This window comes from Mobula birostris, chromosome 9 (genome assembly GCF_030028105.1).
Source record: "Mobula birostris isolate sMobBir1 chromosome 9, sMobBir1.hap1, whole genome shotgun sequence".
Taxonomy (NCBI): Eukaryota; Metazoa; Chordata; class Chondrichthyes; order Myliobatiformes; family Myliobatidae; genus Mobula; species Mobula birostris.
The window spans coordinates 117,251,641-117,268,811 of NC_092378.1; the positions used below are offsets into that span (position 1 = coordinate 117,251,641).

General features: G+C 39.0%; 1 protein-coding gene across 2 annotated transcripts in view; it reads right to left on the reverse strand.

Annotated features, from left to right (window-relative positions):
- rnf216 (ring finger protein 216) overlaps nt 1-17,171 on the reverse strand; it is a 206,596-nt gene that overhangs the window by 173,429 nt on the left and 15,996 nt on the right. For both annotated transcript variants that reach the window (XM_072268673.1, XM_072268674.1), the window contains exons 2-3: nt 4,766-4,881; nt 2,540-2,664 (exon numbers count right to left, since the gene is read on the reverse strand). In XM_072268673.1, coding sequence (XP_072124774.1) covers nt 2,540-2,664; nt 4,766-4,832 — 192 coding nt within the window. In that variant the 5' untranslated portion in view covers nt 4,833-4,881. The remainder of the gene's footprint in view (nt 1-2,539; nt 2,665-4,765; nt 4,882-17,171) is intronic.

Genomic DNA, 17,171 nt, shown 5'->3' on the forward strand with positions numbered 1-17,171 from the left:
AGAGTCTCGATGAGAAATGGCGTTTGGAGGAAACTATGTCCCGAAGCAGTGAATGATTCTAAGGCTTCGAACCATCAACAATAAATATGACAATAGTGAGCTTGGCTAAGGAGGCTGGGTTTGTGGAAGTTGACAAAGATGTTGTTGAAGAGGTTTTGGCATCCTATGACCAAGAATTGACAGATGAAGAGCTGATGCAATTGCAAGAGGAAAGGATAACAATCGAAACCGAATGCAGTAGCGAAAATGAAGTCGTCCAGGGACTGAACGTGAAGCAGTTGCGTGAGATTTTCGCTGCGATTGACAGCGCTGCAATGATTGCAGAAAAGTATGACTTTAATTTTGAAAGGGCACGTAGGTTTAGGGCAGGTTTGCAGGATGTTTTGAGTGCTTACAAAGAACTCTATGATCTAAAAATGTGCGAGGCTCAGCAGTCAAGTATACTGTCGTTTTTCAAGCCTTGCACATCAGCCACAGCAGACGACGAACCTCGACCTTCGACATCGAAGCAGGCAGACATAGAAGAAGATGACCTGGCTGCCCTATTGGAAATAGACTACGATGAGATGACACCCCAGTCTCCCCTAACTCCCACCACCCCAATTTCCGACGACTCAGCCTAACACACCATCTTGATTCCTGTAAGTGAAACTACACTGTACATACATTATTTCTACTTTATATAGGCTGTGTATTTTTGTGTTATTTAGTATGATTTGTTATTTGGTATGATTTGGCAGCCTCATAACTTCAAGGTTACTGGAGAGAGTGCTTCTGCCGGGAGCGCATGCGTGAGATTTTCGCTGCGCTAGACAGTACTTCAATGATTGCAAAAAGTATTTCTACTTTATATAAGCTGTGTGTTTATCATATCATTCCTGATTTTACTATATGTTACTGTTATTTTAGGTTTTATGTGTTATTTGGCATGCTTTGGTAGGTTACTTTTTGGGTCTGGAAACGCTCAAAAATTTTTCCCATATTAATAGATGGTAATTGCTTCTTCACTTTACGACATTTCGGCTTACGAACCATTTCATTAGAATGCTCTACCTTCGGATGGCGGGGGAAACCTGTATTTATGGCATGCTGTTGGGAATGAGAGAGGCTCCTTTAGACAAAATTAAAGAAGCCTGGGAACAGGATTTACAGATTTCAGTTTCTGAAGAGACTTGGAATGTAACTTTTAAATTGGTTAATACCTCATCACTATGTGCTCGTCACTCCCTCCTACAATTTAAAGTGGTCCACAGGGCTCACATGTCCAAAGACAAGCTACCTCGTTTTTATGCGGATATATCTCCCTGTTGTGACAGATGTTACAATGGAGAGGCTTCATTAATTCATATGTTTTGGACATGTCCGAGTCTTGAAAAATACTGGAAGAAAAGTATTCCAAACTTTTTCTGTACTTTTTAAAGTAAATTTTAAGCCTAATCCTTTGACTGCTGTGTTTGGTATTGTTGGAGAAAGAGGCATAACTTTGGAGACATCTGATTTGCATGTATTGGCCTTTATTTCTCTCATGGCTAAGAGGGCAGTGTTGTTCCGCCTACTCTTGCTCAAATGGTTATGTGATGTTATGTCATGCTTAAGCTTAGAGAAGATGCATTATTCAATTTCTGATTCTAATCAAGACTTTCAAATACTGTGGGGACCTTTTTTTGAACTATTTTCAAAACCATTGATCTGACGTTAAAGTACAGATGTTGGCTAATAACACAACTCACTATGTGATAAAGTTTTTTTTTTTGTCTTTCTTTTCTTTACCAAACAGCTTCGATCTTGGTAGAGGGTTTATATTTTTTTATAATAATAAAACTATTATAATTCGGTTTAATTCATTGTTTGATTATGAATATGGGGTACTGTGATTGCAATAGTATGACTTAAATATAGTGCATTCTGTACTATTCTATTTTTTATCCATAATATGTATTCTCATGAATTCTGTATTCTTCTATATGAAATTTAATAAAAATATTGAAAGAGAAACAGAATTAAGTTACACCATACACAAGTTGTTTGTAAGTAGACAAGCACAGGTCTTCCCCAGCTTACAAGTGCCTCACTTACGGACAGTCAAACAAACCAACATTTGAGATCAGGAAGATGGATTTGCCAGCTGCTACAGACATCTTTTACTACTTTGAAATTCAGTCTGAAGCTGCATTTCCAACAAGTAAAATAGTCAGGTTATGAACAATTCATAGGAAAGGACCCACCACCACTGTAATCTCGGGACAACCTGCATCTCTACCTCCAAGTCACAACTATTCAACACGAATATGCTTTCAACTATAATAGATACACAGTCTATCTTTTAAAGCAGTACTATTTAGAACAACTAACCATTCTAAGTAACTCTTTTCTCTACATTTTTCTTTAGTGGGATTAACTGCCTCTTCTCATTGATAATGCCAACTCCCAAATGGCTATTTTCTTACAAGTTATTGAAGAATTATTGCACAGTTTATAATAATGCACATCATGTCCAAATCCCCTTCCTAATTGTAGAAGAAAGTAAAAAGCACAATACCTCAATTAGCACAACATCTTGATCTTCTGTCAGTCGATCTTTAATGGGCACAAGTGATGGTTCATCATCTGAATCAGAATCATCAGAGATGGTGATGACTGGTGTATTGCGAGGAGCTCTCCAGACTGCAACAGAAATTGGAAAGCAAAGATAAATACAAAAACTTCTATTTTTAAACATACATTTGAGGCTCTCCTTCAGTGTTGCCAACACATAGCACTTAAAACAGGCCTTAGACCAAATTGTTTAAAAAAAAATGAATGGAACAAAAGTAATGCACTCCAAATGCTGAAAATTGAAATAAAAATAGATATTATCAGTGAGTCAGAGGCATAGATGGAGGGAGATGCATACAAAGGTAATGTCAAGGGCTAATCAGTTACCATGGCCCAGGCCTGGAGCAAAGCTGAAGATAATGGGCCAATTTTGCCTATTAATATAAATATCTCTAAAGTTGTACATCATGCATTCAATAGTTAGTGGATTCCCCTTCCAAGCATAGAAAAATATATCTCCCTCAGTGGCTTAAATATGTAACCTATCCCACAAAAGTAATCAATTTTATTGAATTCATCAGCAGACTGATTTTATATTTACTTCCATGGAAAGAATGATGAAAAACTAAAAACAGAACATGCTGTTAGGAATCATATGCTGATTTGCTACCAGTTATAGGATATCTGTGATATTCATCTGCTTCTCAATGTCAGAACAAAACAGAAAGGAGATGCACTGGTTCCTGTATAATGCTCATTATAACCCACAATGTGCCATCTTACAAATAATACTTTCACTTGTTAAAGCTGAAGACTAGAAAATAGCTGACAAATGGATGAAGTCAGTAGAACACAGCTCTAAGTGTTGTGAAGTCACATAAAAGGTTCAATTTATCTCCTATACCTAGTCAGTTGGCCTCTGCTTTTGTTTAGTTGTGGAAAAGTCACTTGCCCCAAGTAAATATATCTATATCATTTATGCCTTACCCTGGCGTCATGCTCCGATTCCATTTTTACCCAACTGATGTTTTCTCCATCCAAATACCCAATTTGCATCACATGCTACATGTGGATAACACTCACTTTCTTTCTACTGAAAAGGGGCTGTGACTGAGAATGCCACTTCTTGTCCCAATCACATTTTAAGTGCTTCTGAGAAGTTCTTCCACAAAGCTGAACGGGACAAGTAGGGAGGATCACAGTAGATACAGCATTAAAAATTATGGACTGAGTGCGCTTTGGCTCAAGAAGAAACAGTTTTTTTTAAAATATAAAATCATGACAAGGAGTCATTTCATCAGTCTCACAATGGAATGCTGAAAGTTTCTTTCTCCCCGTAACCCTCTATCAGCAAGGAGCTATCTAACCACAAGTTTTGATTTATTAACCCCATTCTCAATGGGTCAAAGCCCAAAGAAATAAAATGCAATAACTAGTAATCTCAACATGAGGTCTGCAGAAAAATGAAGGCACACATACAGAGCTTTTCCAGATTTCTTAAGACTGAGATTGGACTGAATCATAAAGGCAAACTTTAAATAGCTATACTCTTCATTTTGATATCTGATCTAATACTAACATTGGATGTCAGTATTCTAGGAACTATCACCACAATGAGACTTGTAAAGAGTACATTTGTCACTGAAAGATTACACTCAGGCACAAGTTGGAAAGTGAGTGACAGAGAAAAAAGCAAACTGACTGGACTATGTAATACGGGGTTAGAAGCATTTCAGATAGACTAAATTATCCATTAGCCATGAAGCAAATGACAGAATAATTGTAAGGATGGTGTCTATGAAAGAATAATTATAACTGGAATGCCCTTGTTACCTCTTACTGACGTTCATGAATACATTTTGTAAATATAATTGGAATGAACTTATACTACGAAAGACAGTACATGAATGAAACTCCTTGTCCAAAAAGCCAAAGCTGAAGGTCATTTGAAAGCTTCAAATTAAATACTGTAATTGTTTTCCTTTGCTTGTTTTGGAGAATTGAAGATAAATGTAGTTTAGAAATAGATTAGTCAAAATGAGTATTGGAATAGATTTCTCTGACACTCCCTCAATACAAACAAATGCAAATGGAAGAAATGTCCCGGGATGCAAACATTTGACCTTGTGGAAAATTATGCAAAGGGAACTCCATAATAGTATTTCATCTTTGTAATTTTTCATAAACAGAAGGCATACAATGATGACTATTATCTTTATGGAATACTTACCACTGTGGGAATCTCCCTGGAACATGGAAACTTTGATTATTTCTTCCTTCACCACTTGCTCAGCCATTGCCACCACACACTGAACCAAAATATTGTACTTCAAATATTTCACATACCTGCAAGCAATATTAATCAAAAGAAAACATTATACCACGTAAGAAAGTATAATATTTTTGATTATGCCCTATCATTTATTGCAATTCATATCAAGGAACTTGAAAGTTTTTCAATATGACTACATCTTGCACTATGTGGTTCATATACGACTTCAGTCCTGCAGTAGTAACATCTAAAATGAACTAGTTTCATTATAACCATTATGGAAGTACAGATAGAGGGTAAAAAAAAAGTTAGAGAAATATGGAGCTTCTGAGGCTTGGTGACTAACTTGAGATAGTCTCAAAGACTAGTTAAGCAACAGCCTGATATAATCATGCTCAAAAATAATACCTTATAGACAATTATGAAAATCTGTGTGCATCCTTTCCTGTCATCAGAGTAGACACCAAAAGTAGCAGTGGAGTTTTACACAGGGAGCAGCAACCATGATTGAATGGCAGAACAGACTTGATGGGCCAAATGGCCGAATTCTACTCTGATGTCTTATGGAATTATGGACGGGCATCTCGATTTTTCTGCACTACCTTACTTTCCATTTTTCTATTTATGATTTATAATTTAAATTTTTAATATTTACTATCGATTTGTAATCCAGGGAGCGGGAAGCGCAGAATCATATCGCTATGATGATTGTATGTTTTAGTATCAATTGTTTGGCGACAATAAAGTATGTATAAAGTATTCACTCACAACTACTTGATGTTCAAATCCATTTACAATTCCTCAGAAAAAGCACTTCACTTCTACATACAGAAAGATTCAGATACATGCTAACAAATGGAAAGTAGCAATCAGGAAGAAGCTACAGGAGCCTCAGGACTCACATCACCAGGTTCAGAAGGCACTATTACCCTTCAACAATCAGGCGACTGAACCAGAGGAGATAACTTCACTCACCCCATCATTGAAATGTTCCCTCATCTCATGTACTCAATATTTATTGCTGAGTTATTACTACTTTCTTTTTTCTATTTGCTCAGTTTGTAGTCTTTTGCACACTGTTTGTCTGCCTTGTGGGTGCAATCTGTCATTAATTCTCTTATGATCATTACATTTATTGAGTAAACCTGTAAGAAAATGAATTTTAGGGTTGTAGATGGAGACACACATGTACTTTGATAATAAATTTATTTTGAACTGACAATTAACAATCACATCACTAAAGTGCAAGGTAATGACAACTTACTCCTGACATAGTGGCACAAACAGTACCAAATTCTAAACTAATAGTACTCTGAAGATCAATTGAACTAGGCACATAGATACTGTAAATACAATAAAAGATAAATATCTTGTAATGACTGACCGACTTCCTGACATTTCAAAACCTTTCCCCCATCACAAGGATTATGATGTATACCAACAATACTCAAAAGCAGGAAACCTGCTGTACAAAATGATCCCTCCTTGAATGACAAGCCATCTAGCACTGTCTCACTGTGTCTGTTGTTCAAAGGCACGAGGAGACAGAATCAAATCCAGTAACACGTGACTGATTTGGAATGACAGTACATTTCCAACATCATTAGGTACAATTCCTAATGCCCTAACACTATGCTCAAAAAAACACTGCTCTAGATATCTTTGAATGATCCTGGCCTACTTCACTGTTGCCTCAAGTCCAACAAACACAGGATCAAATGGTTATACTAAGTTCCTTAGAGCATCCATTTGCTGCCATAACTTACTGAACTGCACAGAACACAATCAAACCTTGCTGTCCGCCAAAATTTTTCATTTATTGAGAATCACTAAAAAGTGTAAAGATAACATCCAGCCCTTGTATCTAGATGTCCTTGTGTAAAAGGTCCTGAAAGCCAATATGCTGGTATAGCAAATATTAGAAAGGCAAATGGTACACTGTTTTATTATCAGGGGTTTAAGACATGGAGCAAAAATGACTGCTTCAATCCTATCAGGCCACTTTGAGGCCACATCTAAGAGCATCTCCTCAGCTTTGATTGTGCTAGCATTAAGTGGAGCAAAGTTTGGGGATGGTGTTTGCCAAATGAGAAGAAAGTGACTAGGTGAGGTCTGTATTCTCTAGGGTTTAGAGGTTGGAAAGTATGTATCATTGAATCCTCCTAAGGCTCAGCAGGGTGATGAATGTAGGGAAATATTTAAGATTCAAAATTACACCTAATGACATTGGAAATACACTGTCATTCCAAATCAGAGTACTGCCAAACTAGGTTTGATTCTGCCCCCTCATGCCTTGGCTCTTCACAGCAGTATAATTTGCACTACCTGCTGCACTACAAACTGAGCTTATCATACTGTCAAAGCCTTGACCTACATCTTTACCACCTCTACCCTTGACTATTCAGCCCAACCTCTTCATTTTATCATTCATGTTTGACATCTCCCATCCCACACCTTATGCTTAATGATCTACGTTAGCTCCTAATTTAAAAACATAAATTTTATATCTCATTAGAAAATTCTCATATTTCCTCTCTCCTCCCCATCTCTAATTTGCTCAAATCTTACCATTCAAAATAACCATGGTCTACTAATTCTGGCCTCAATCACCTCAAGTATTTATTACTGTCTTGGTAGCCATGTCTCTGATATACTGCAACTTCCCACCTCATTTTCTCCATCCTATTTAAAATTCCCTTCCTCCTCCAAGGAAATCTTAATCTACCTCAAGCATCCGGTTACTTGCCCTACTATTCCCTCCGAAGTGACCTTGAGCCAAATTTTGTTGGTTATGCTGTGAAATGTACTGCAAGTTTTGCTTTCTTACAACCACTTTATAGATACAAACCGTTGTTCAATAATGTCAACTTAATTGTGAGAAGATTACCATGTCACGGGGGGGGGGGGAGAAAAGAAGCCCCTCAATCTGCTTTTCTTTGTCACATGTTGCTTCTCAAACTGGCTGACATTCTAATCTGGGCTCTGGCTCTTAGCTCTGAAATAAGTACAAGACCAGGCCACTATTAAATTATCCATTTACTAATCACAAACGGATAAGACATACTTCTTAAAAACTCCTATCTGCAGCTACTTAAAAATTGACTGGCAAGATATGACAAATCAGTGAGACCTCAGTTTGTCCTGGCAATTAAATGTGTTACAGTTCCTCCGCAGGGTCTCTCAATCTGGATCTACCATCACTGAAAGTTATTGCACATGGAGTGTTGATGACTGTGTTTGTCCCCTTCTGAACACCTTGTAATACACATTAGGTACATAATTTTAATACTCTTGTCTGCAGGTCCCCTTATAAACATTTAAATATGCTGTTTGGTCCTGGTACTGGTTGCAGCATAGGTCATATGTAAAGGTGTCCACAGAAAACAAGTCTTTTCTGTGTAATGTATTGTGGAAGCTAATGGACACAAGTCCACTTTTCAACCTGATGACACAACTCTTGGTTAAATGCCAAAGCCAACACCTGAGCTCCATAGTATCAAGATGTGGAAGAAGTGCTCCGCCTTCAGAAAACCTTTGCAACATTGAATTCTCTGAAAGCAGACTAGGAAATAAAGTCACTTGCTATATTGCACTATGTGACAAAAGGCCCCAGTTATGATGGCAGATATACTATTCATACTTCAGCTCACATCGCGAATTCTTTCCATAAACGTTCTTTCAGCTGTCCACAAAGTCACAACGCTGATCTATAATTTTGAACTGTTGCTGAATCATATACAAGGAGACTCAAAAATGTGCTCTCATTTACAATCTACGAATTATATTCTCCACACACCTCATTATGAAGCCTCTATTCGGTGCATGTTTGGAGCATGGCAAGTGAAGGGGACACCAAATTGTTGCATCCTAGTCTATTTCCAAGACAGTTGCTGTAAATTTTTTTTCCCCCCAAACAAGTCAAATCAGAAATGACAACAGGAAATACATCAAATAATCAAAGTGTTCTTTTAAGTTTTAAAATTTGATGAAAACTCGTATTCAAACATGGCTTAAGGACTATGTTTACTTAGAGCGCGTACTTACCAAACATGCTGCACAAATTGCTGAGTTATTAATGGCAGTAATCAAAGGCTGACTGAACATATCGTTTCTCACAGCATAGAGGGTATACACTGCTGCTGCAATACATCCTAGAATATTCCACCAGTTTTTCATAACCTTTTCAGCAAGGAAGTTTTTTTTCTTCTGAATTTCTCCTGGAGCTTCCTACCAATGGAAATCATTTCTTTCCATCAATTTAAACACTTTTGAGTAAGAGCTCCTTTTAAAATTTTCCATATTCAAGAGAATGCAATCTTCACATACAAATCTTTTCCTCAAAATGTAACCAGCAATGATCTAACATTGGCATGTGACTCAAACAGTGGGATATTTAAACAAATACAATCTCATCCAAATCTATTTGTGTCCATTAAGGTTTAATACATGAAGATGTGGGTAATATAGTGTTTTAACTCCACAATCTAGGAGATAAAGCAAGAAGCATCCTTATCTGATCAGCTTGCTCTTGGAAAACTGGTATTGAAACCTTAAGATCCCGAATTAAATACAGCAGTATTTGCTAACCAAACCAGCTTAATTTCGACAAAAGAACAGTAATTCATTGTGTGGTGATAAAAGGATGCTGGAAATTCTCATTATATAAATTCACAGATGTAGGGAATAAAACAGTAAACAGCTTCATGAGCCTTCATCAGAACTGGAAAAAGGGACAAAGTCAACAAAAAAACATTAAGGAGTGATTTCTCAGAAGTTTGAGAGCACATATCCCTTGAACTACAGCTTAGACTTCACAATTATGCATTGAAATTTAAGCACATTTGGTACACTGGTATTAATAAGCATCTTCCTTTACTAATAAATAAATAGATTTTGTATCACAATGCAAGATTCGTGCAAGGTATACTCAATGTAGCATTGAGCTACATTTCCAACATCTCTAAAAAAAATATCTCACATTGGTTACCTTCCTTGCAAACTTTTATCTCAAAGGTGATCATTTAATAGTGAAAATAACCACTTTACAACATATTCAAAAATGGGCAACATAAAATTTGACACAAGTGTGTTTATTCATGGGAAAAAAAAACTTTTGCATGCAAACATTAAGTCATTTATCCCTACTCTGTCAAGTTCCAAGCACAAGATTGCCAATTATCTTATTTGAAAAGAAAAATTCTAAAATGTACCATATGCAACACAGCCCACCTAATGATATAACATGGAAGTGTGGCATTCAAATCCATTACCAAAGACTGTATATCATTTCAAGATAAAAATTCCATTTGGTTTAAAAAAAATTCTTCCCCACATAGATTTAGCCATATAAGTTACTTGGGTCAATTCGTACACTGAAAAGTTAAGAAGCAGACCAAGGTGTAGTTGAACCATATTCCTCAGAATTTAAGAATCTAAATGCTAGAGAATTTGCTCATTTTCACCTGGTTTCTGCACCTATATAGGAAAGTTATTTCATCATAATCATAGCCATATCTGTTTGATAATTTGGGAGACAAGTGAATTTACAGTTACAGAATGTAATCTTGCTGTTGTCTTTCATTTTAATTTGGTGCAAAGTTAAGCCTAAATTAACCTTAACTACAGTTTGTACAGAAGATAATGGTTTAATCTAATGCAACTTACATCTCTTTGTACTGATGAAATAAAGATATTTCATTATTCGAAGTCCAAGTAGACATAGGCCGATTAAGTAACATTGCACAATGCATGAAAATCAAAAAGCTGCCCGCAAGGGAAGAACTAAAAACAGAAAATGCTGCAAACACTCAATTCAGATAGCAGTTTTGGGAAAGTGAAACTGAATTAATATTTCAGATACGAGACCCTTGTTCCAGTGTCTTCATCAGAAAGTACACTCGATTCTGCTCTCTAAAGACATAGAACAGCCTTAGAAGGAACTTATCTAGTGCCATGAAACTATAAAAGAACAAACATGATTTTTCTTACACATAAGAATGCATTTTTTTTTTATAAAAGAATGCAGAAGTAACAAATAGCATGCAATGAAACACTGGTTTTTACACCAAATGAAGTACCGTATACAATTTTGGTTACCAAACTATAGAAAGAATGTGGTATCTACAGGAAGAATGCACTACAGATTCGCCACAATATACCTGGAATGGAAGCTGTAATTACAAGGAGAAATTGAAAAGGCTGGGTTTCTACATTCCTACATTTTCACTGGAATGTAGCAATCTGAAGTGACCTGAAAAAAAATTATAAAATTATGAAGGACATTAATAAGATAGATATTTCCCCAAGTCAGGGTAACCTAGAATTAGAGAGCATTGGCTTAAACTGAGAAGGAAGAGATTTCAAAGGAGATTTGAGGGGCACATTGAGAGTGGTGGTGATTTGAAATGAGCTGCCAGAGATGGTGGTAGTATAGGTAGATACAATTACAGGCATTTGAACAGGTACTTGGTTAGGGAAAGGAGTAGGGATGCAGGCTTTATGTAGCCAAATAGGATTAGTGTAGATTAGCACTGTAGTTGACACTAACAAATTGGGTTCTTGTGCTGCACAACTTTTTGACTAAATCAGCTACTTGAGGAAAATCTATCATCTACAACACGTTTTGAAAATACAAGTAAGCCAACAAAACAAAGTAAGGGCTTCAGGTTCCTCTTGTCCTCAACGACCACGCCACCAATCTCCACATCCAGCACACATCTCTCCAGAACTTCCACCATTTCCAATGGGATCCCACCACCCCCCTCACTTTCTACAGGGATCATTCCCTACTTGACTCTCCTGTCAATTCATCCCTCCCCACTAACCTCCCTCCGGGCACTTATCCTTGCAAGTGAAACAAGTACTACACCTGCCCCTACACCACCTCCCTCACTACCATTCAGGGACCCATATAATCCTTTCAGGTGAGGCAACACTTCATCCGAGTGTCCCTTGGGGTTATATACAGTGTCTGGTACTCCCGGTGTGGCCTCCTGTATATCAGTGAGACCCAATGTAGATTGGGAGACCACTTCGCTGAGCACTTACACTCCATCCACCTGAAGAAATGGGATCTCCCAGTGGCCATCCATTTTAATTCCACTTCCCACTCCCTTGCGTCAATCCAGGGTCTCCTCTACTGTGATGAGGCCACACTCAGGTTGGAGGAACACCTTATATTCCGTCTGGTTAGCCTCCAGCCTGATGGCATGAACATCGATATCTTGAACCCCACCAGTCCGCATTCCTTTTGTCTCTCTCGGCTTATCTCCTTGCCTGCCCACCACCTCCCTCTGGTGCTCTCCCCCGCCCTGCCGCTTCTTTCTTCCATAGCCTTCAGTTCTCTCCTATCGGACTCCCCCTTCTCCAGCCCTGTATCTTTTTCACCAATCAACTTCCCAGCTCTTTACTTCATTCCCCCCCCCCCCCACCAATCCTGGTTTCACCTACTACCTTGTGTTGCTCTCTCCCCTCCCCCATCTTTCAAATCTACACCTCAGCTTTTTTTGTTCAGTCCGAAGGGTCTTGACCCGAAACGTCGAACACGAACACACACACACACACACACCCTGACCTGCTGAGTTCCTCCAGCATTTCATGTGTGTGTTGCTTGGATCAAATCTACTTTTTGTTTTACACATTTACAGTGCAAGTGGGGGTAATACACTTTTCTCACTTGTTATGTTCAACACCTGCATTTAACATATCCACAGAATGATTCAGCTGCACGTCCAGAACAGTTGAGAAAAGTTTGAAAGGGTAAATGCAAGGATGTTATTTATCTTAGATAGGATGTCTGGAACCCCGGGTTAAGAGTCTCAAAGCAAAGGGTCAGTCAGATGGGGACAAAATGACAAGAAACTTCATAAACCACAAGATAATGAATGCTTGGAGTCCTAAGATTCTCTAGGAAGATTGTAGAGGCTCAGTCACTGAGCTTTTTTTCCCCAAGAAATTGATCAATAGATATGAAGGGAGTCAATGAACAAACTGTTAGTGAAGGAAAGAAGCGCTGAGGTACAAGAATAACAGTCATCTTATGAAATGGTGACTTGATTGTAAGAAGGAAGAAAGGCATTCCTCCTCCTATTTCTAAAGTTCTTCACTAATGGATTATAAACAGGAACTTTTTTTGCACTATACATCTGAATATCAGAATGCCTAATCAGTAGGCATATTTAAAAGTTAAACTCAAAACATACAATACTTAATTCTTAGCACTTTTCTTTAATGCATGTTGGTAGTTTCATTTTCTTCTAAGCTTGCAATGCTCTGTGACTCAACCACTCCATTTGGCAAAGCAGTCATTGACCCAATACATCTTTGACGACCTTACACCTTGAATGGTGAATTTTTTTGATAAGCTTGTACCAAAAGGCTAGAGAAAAAAAAATAGAAATACATTTCCAGACATCCCACCTTTCCTGGAAGATCCGGTAGTCTCCCACATATCGATAGTGACTCCCTGACACCCAGAAATTATACACAATATCCCAGAAATAGATTTTTTGAGAGGGAGAGGGAGAGCAAGCATCCTGATTGGTCTCTCTTCATGCTAAGAGTGGTCCCCAACCACCCGGCCGTGAGGAAACAATATGATTTGGCGATATGAAACCATACGAGTCATTTGGACCTTCCCTCATTCCTTGTCGCGTCCACTGTTGAACTTGAACGCACGCGAGGTCATTACCCACGTGTCATCCATGTCGGCGCGGGAAAAAGATCAACTCCTTGAGCTTGTAAATGACAGTGGGCTGAAAAGTATGTTTGACATAACATCTCTGCCGTCATTCCGGATCAAAGTCAAGGCTGAATATCCTGAGATAGCCATGAAAGCAGTGAAAATGTTGCTTTCATTTCCAACATCATATTGCTACGAAGCGGAGTTTTCTGCAATGAATGCAACGAAAACGAAATTGCGGAATAGACTGGACATAAGGAACCCCCTTTGAGTATCGCTGTCTCCCATCACCCCTCGATGGGACCGTCTTGTTGCAGGGAAACAAGCCCAGGGCTCGCAGTGATTCAGCGATATTGGTGTGTTGCAATGACTTCATATGTTCATACGGGGAAAATATGCGCTGTGTGTTTAATATCCAAACGTTACTTAAAACGTTATGATGCTATTGACTTATCACCTATATTCCAGTCGTGATTAACACCCCCTCCCCCCCGCCGGTCCGCAAGAATATTGTTAATATTAAACCGGTCTGCGGTGCAAAAAATGTTGGGGACCCCTGCTAAGTAGACCTATCAGTTTTCTCTGTGGGCGGGCTTTACAGTCGACCTCAAAAATAATGACAGTGTTGCTCACTGCACTGTTTACAACAGTGACTTTTCTATTGCCCATGGTGGGTTAAAATGTAAAAGACGTGTTGAGGTGAGTTTAACAGGTGTCATTACAGCATAGCTAACGTTATTTAAACTAGCTGGCTAGCTGCTAAGGAGCTACACTATTGATGTCCTACATGATGAGGCCAAACTCCCTGCAGACTTGCTTAAAATGGTAATAGAATAAACACGATAATATAAGTACATATCTTAATGTCACATTTGCTGCATATACCCAACTTTGTTTACAGTTTAGACAAAATCACTGAAGAAAATATTACATACACCCTTGGAGGTCAACAGGCTGGGGGGGTGGGGGTGCTACCTCCCTGAAATGGTGGTGATACCTCCCTGAAATGAGTTTTTGCAGGGTGAGCTTTCTGGAAATACAGACATAAAATTGAAAATTAGAGTCTGGTTACCCAAGTTGAGCCCATCAGGGCATGACCAAGTGTCCTGGATTGGGCTTAAACTTTGAGTTTTGACATAGAGTCAAGAGCCAATCTGGTTGGCAAATCTTTTCAATGGAACCCTAGCTAGGAAGTGAACAAGAAAGCCTCCCTTGACCTCTTTCAAATGCAAATTTCAACTTTGATATGGAGTGTAGATGGGGAAAAAGTTGCATCAGGAAGGTCTTTCTTGGGCAGCCTTTCTCAACCTTTTGCCCTGAAGGAACCCTTGAAATAATTTTCAGGTCTCAGGGAAACCCTGCATAAATATTAGATATAGATAGATGGATATACTTTATTGATCCGGAGGGAAAGTGGGTTTTGTTACAGCCGCACCAACCAAGAATAGAGCATACATATAGCAATACAAAAACCACAAACAATCAAACAACAAAATGCAAACTATGCCAGATGGAAAGTAAGTCCAGAGCTCACGGTACATTAGCATGATCAGCAAGTTGTAGATATAATATTCCAAATATAATTGTCAATGCTCTTGAGTAGAGAATTAATTTTGGCCAATCTTTCTTGGGGGAAAAATACAGTTTAACTTACCTTTCTTGAAATTTCCTTTTCATAAATGTTAAAAACTCAAAGTAAACATAATAAATTCCTCAATTCTGGGTCAAACTTGAGACAAGTGCACACAGATTTCACCATCAACTGAAATGAGATGATTTCCATTCCTGCTCTTAATGTTTGTTAAAGAAAAAGCTTCCTCACACATCCAAGTTGAAAACTGCAGCAAAATGTTCATTGCTTTCCAATGAATGGCAGGATGCTCTTCTTTCGCAAATCTAGAACCTTTTCAGGGGCAGGTCAGTAAATCTCATTTTGAGTGCATGATCAGTGAAGCTCTCAAAGTTCTTCCTTTTCCCTCAAAGTCAAGTTCTCAGGCTGAGCAGAAGATTCAGAGAAAGGGTCCTTCACAGTCATACACTTGTGTTGAAAGGGAAGAAACATACGGTTCAATTTTGTTCTGTAGTTCTTCCAGGTGGTTTTCAATGAGACATTCTGCTATCCTTCTTCATTCTCAAGCCTAAGCAGCGGTGGAAACCTTTCAAGATTTTCTTTTGCAGCATGACTTTTCTAAAGATTCAGTTTCCTTTTAAATCCAAGAATCTTGTCACTTGCAGTCAAAACACTTTCACCAGGGCATTGCAGAGACTTGTTCAACTGGTTCATACGATGAAAAATATCTGCTAAGTAGGCTAGTTTCTGCAGCCATTCTTCATCTTCAAAGCACTTAGCAAAATCTGGCATACCATTTTCTTGAAGTACTCCTGCAATTCACCTTTCAGCTCAAACACCCTAATGAGAACTCTTCCTCTGTTAAACCACCGGATTTCTGTAATTAGCAGGAGATTAGTGTGCTCTTTGTCCAGGTTTTCAGTGTTTTTTTTAAATATACAAAACATGCAAGTGAACTGGTCTTAAAACTACTAACTAACTGGCCTCCTGAACATTTTTTTCTGTTTGTGACTTTATTTTCAAAAGCTTTAATCTGTTTTGAGATTCCAATAGTTGTTCAAAATAATCAGCCCTTTTACATGTCATATGGCTGTGATTTGTAGTTAACTGTCTTTTCAATTTTGCTGGAGCCATTTGTAAGTTGTTTGCCACAGACTAGGCACAACGGAATAGAAAAAAAAAACTTGGATCACCAGTCCATCTAAAACCCATTGATAAGAACTTTCATTGTAAAGATATAGTACCAGCTGATTACTTTAGTCCCACCTCCTGCTTTTGTCTCCAGGGCCCAGAAGAGGCTGGTGGACTTCCTCGGCAACAGGAGGCACTGGTCACTGCTGCAGTCCTGAGTCTTCTGACCATGGAGGTGGGAGGGGGGGGGGGTCAGTCATTGAAACATGTACACACAGCTGCCTCAGGATCATGCACAGACAACTGTATAGCGACAACCCTCCGAGATCGCAAGCACAGGTGACACACTTTCTCCACCGGGACACTGCCAGTAGGAGGGTACACAGCTTCCAGTGGACAGTATCAGCTACGCCACTGTGAGGGAAGTGCCTTGCTTTTACCAAGAGCTGTTAAGGGTATGGGGTCCAGTCTCATCCAATCAGGGTGTTCCTGCACTCGTGAGGGACAATGTTCTAGCTGTGAGGGGACTGGTTCCCATCCTATCACAGTGGGTGTCGAAGGGGCTCGGGGAAGTGGAGGGGTTCCAGCTGCACAACCAGCTGATTGGCCAGATGTGCTTGACAGACCCAGCCCTCTGGATACCACACGAGAGAGGGTTCAACATAACATGCGCTATCTCACAGGGATACCCACCATGCCCGCTCCAAAGCATTTGTGTGGGCTGCACTTGCACATTTTTTCCCTTCCTTGGCTTCGGTTGCCGACCAAACTTGCCTTGGCAGTCTGTTTTGCCATATGGCAGTGGAGGAGGTCCCCAGCACAAATCTTTTTCTGCAGAGATCCTTCTCCTGTATATTGGGGACCTGTGGTGGAAGATATTGGATAGGACAGTACCATGCAACAGGTCTGTAAGCAGGTTCACTGTCACCCTGTTCACCTGTCCGTTATGTGGCCAGGAGGGGTCAGTGAACCACAGTAATATG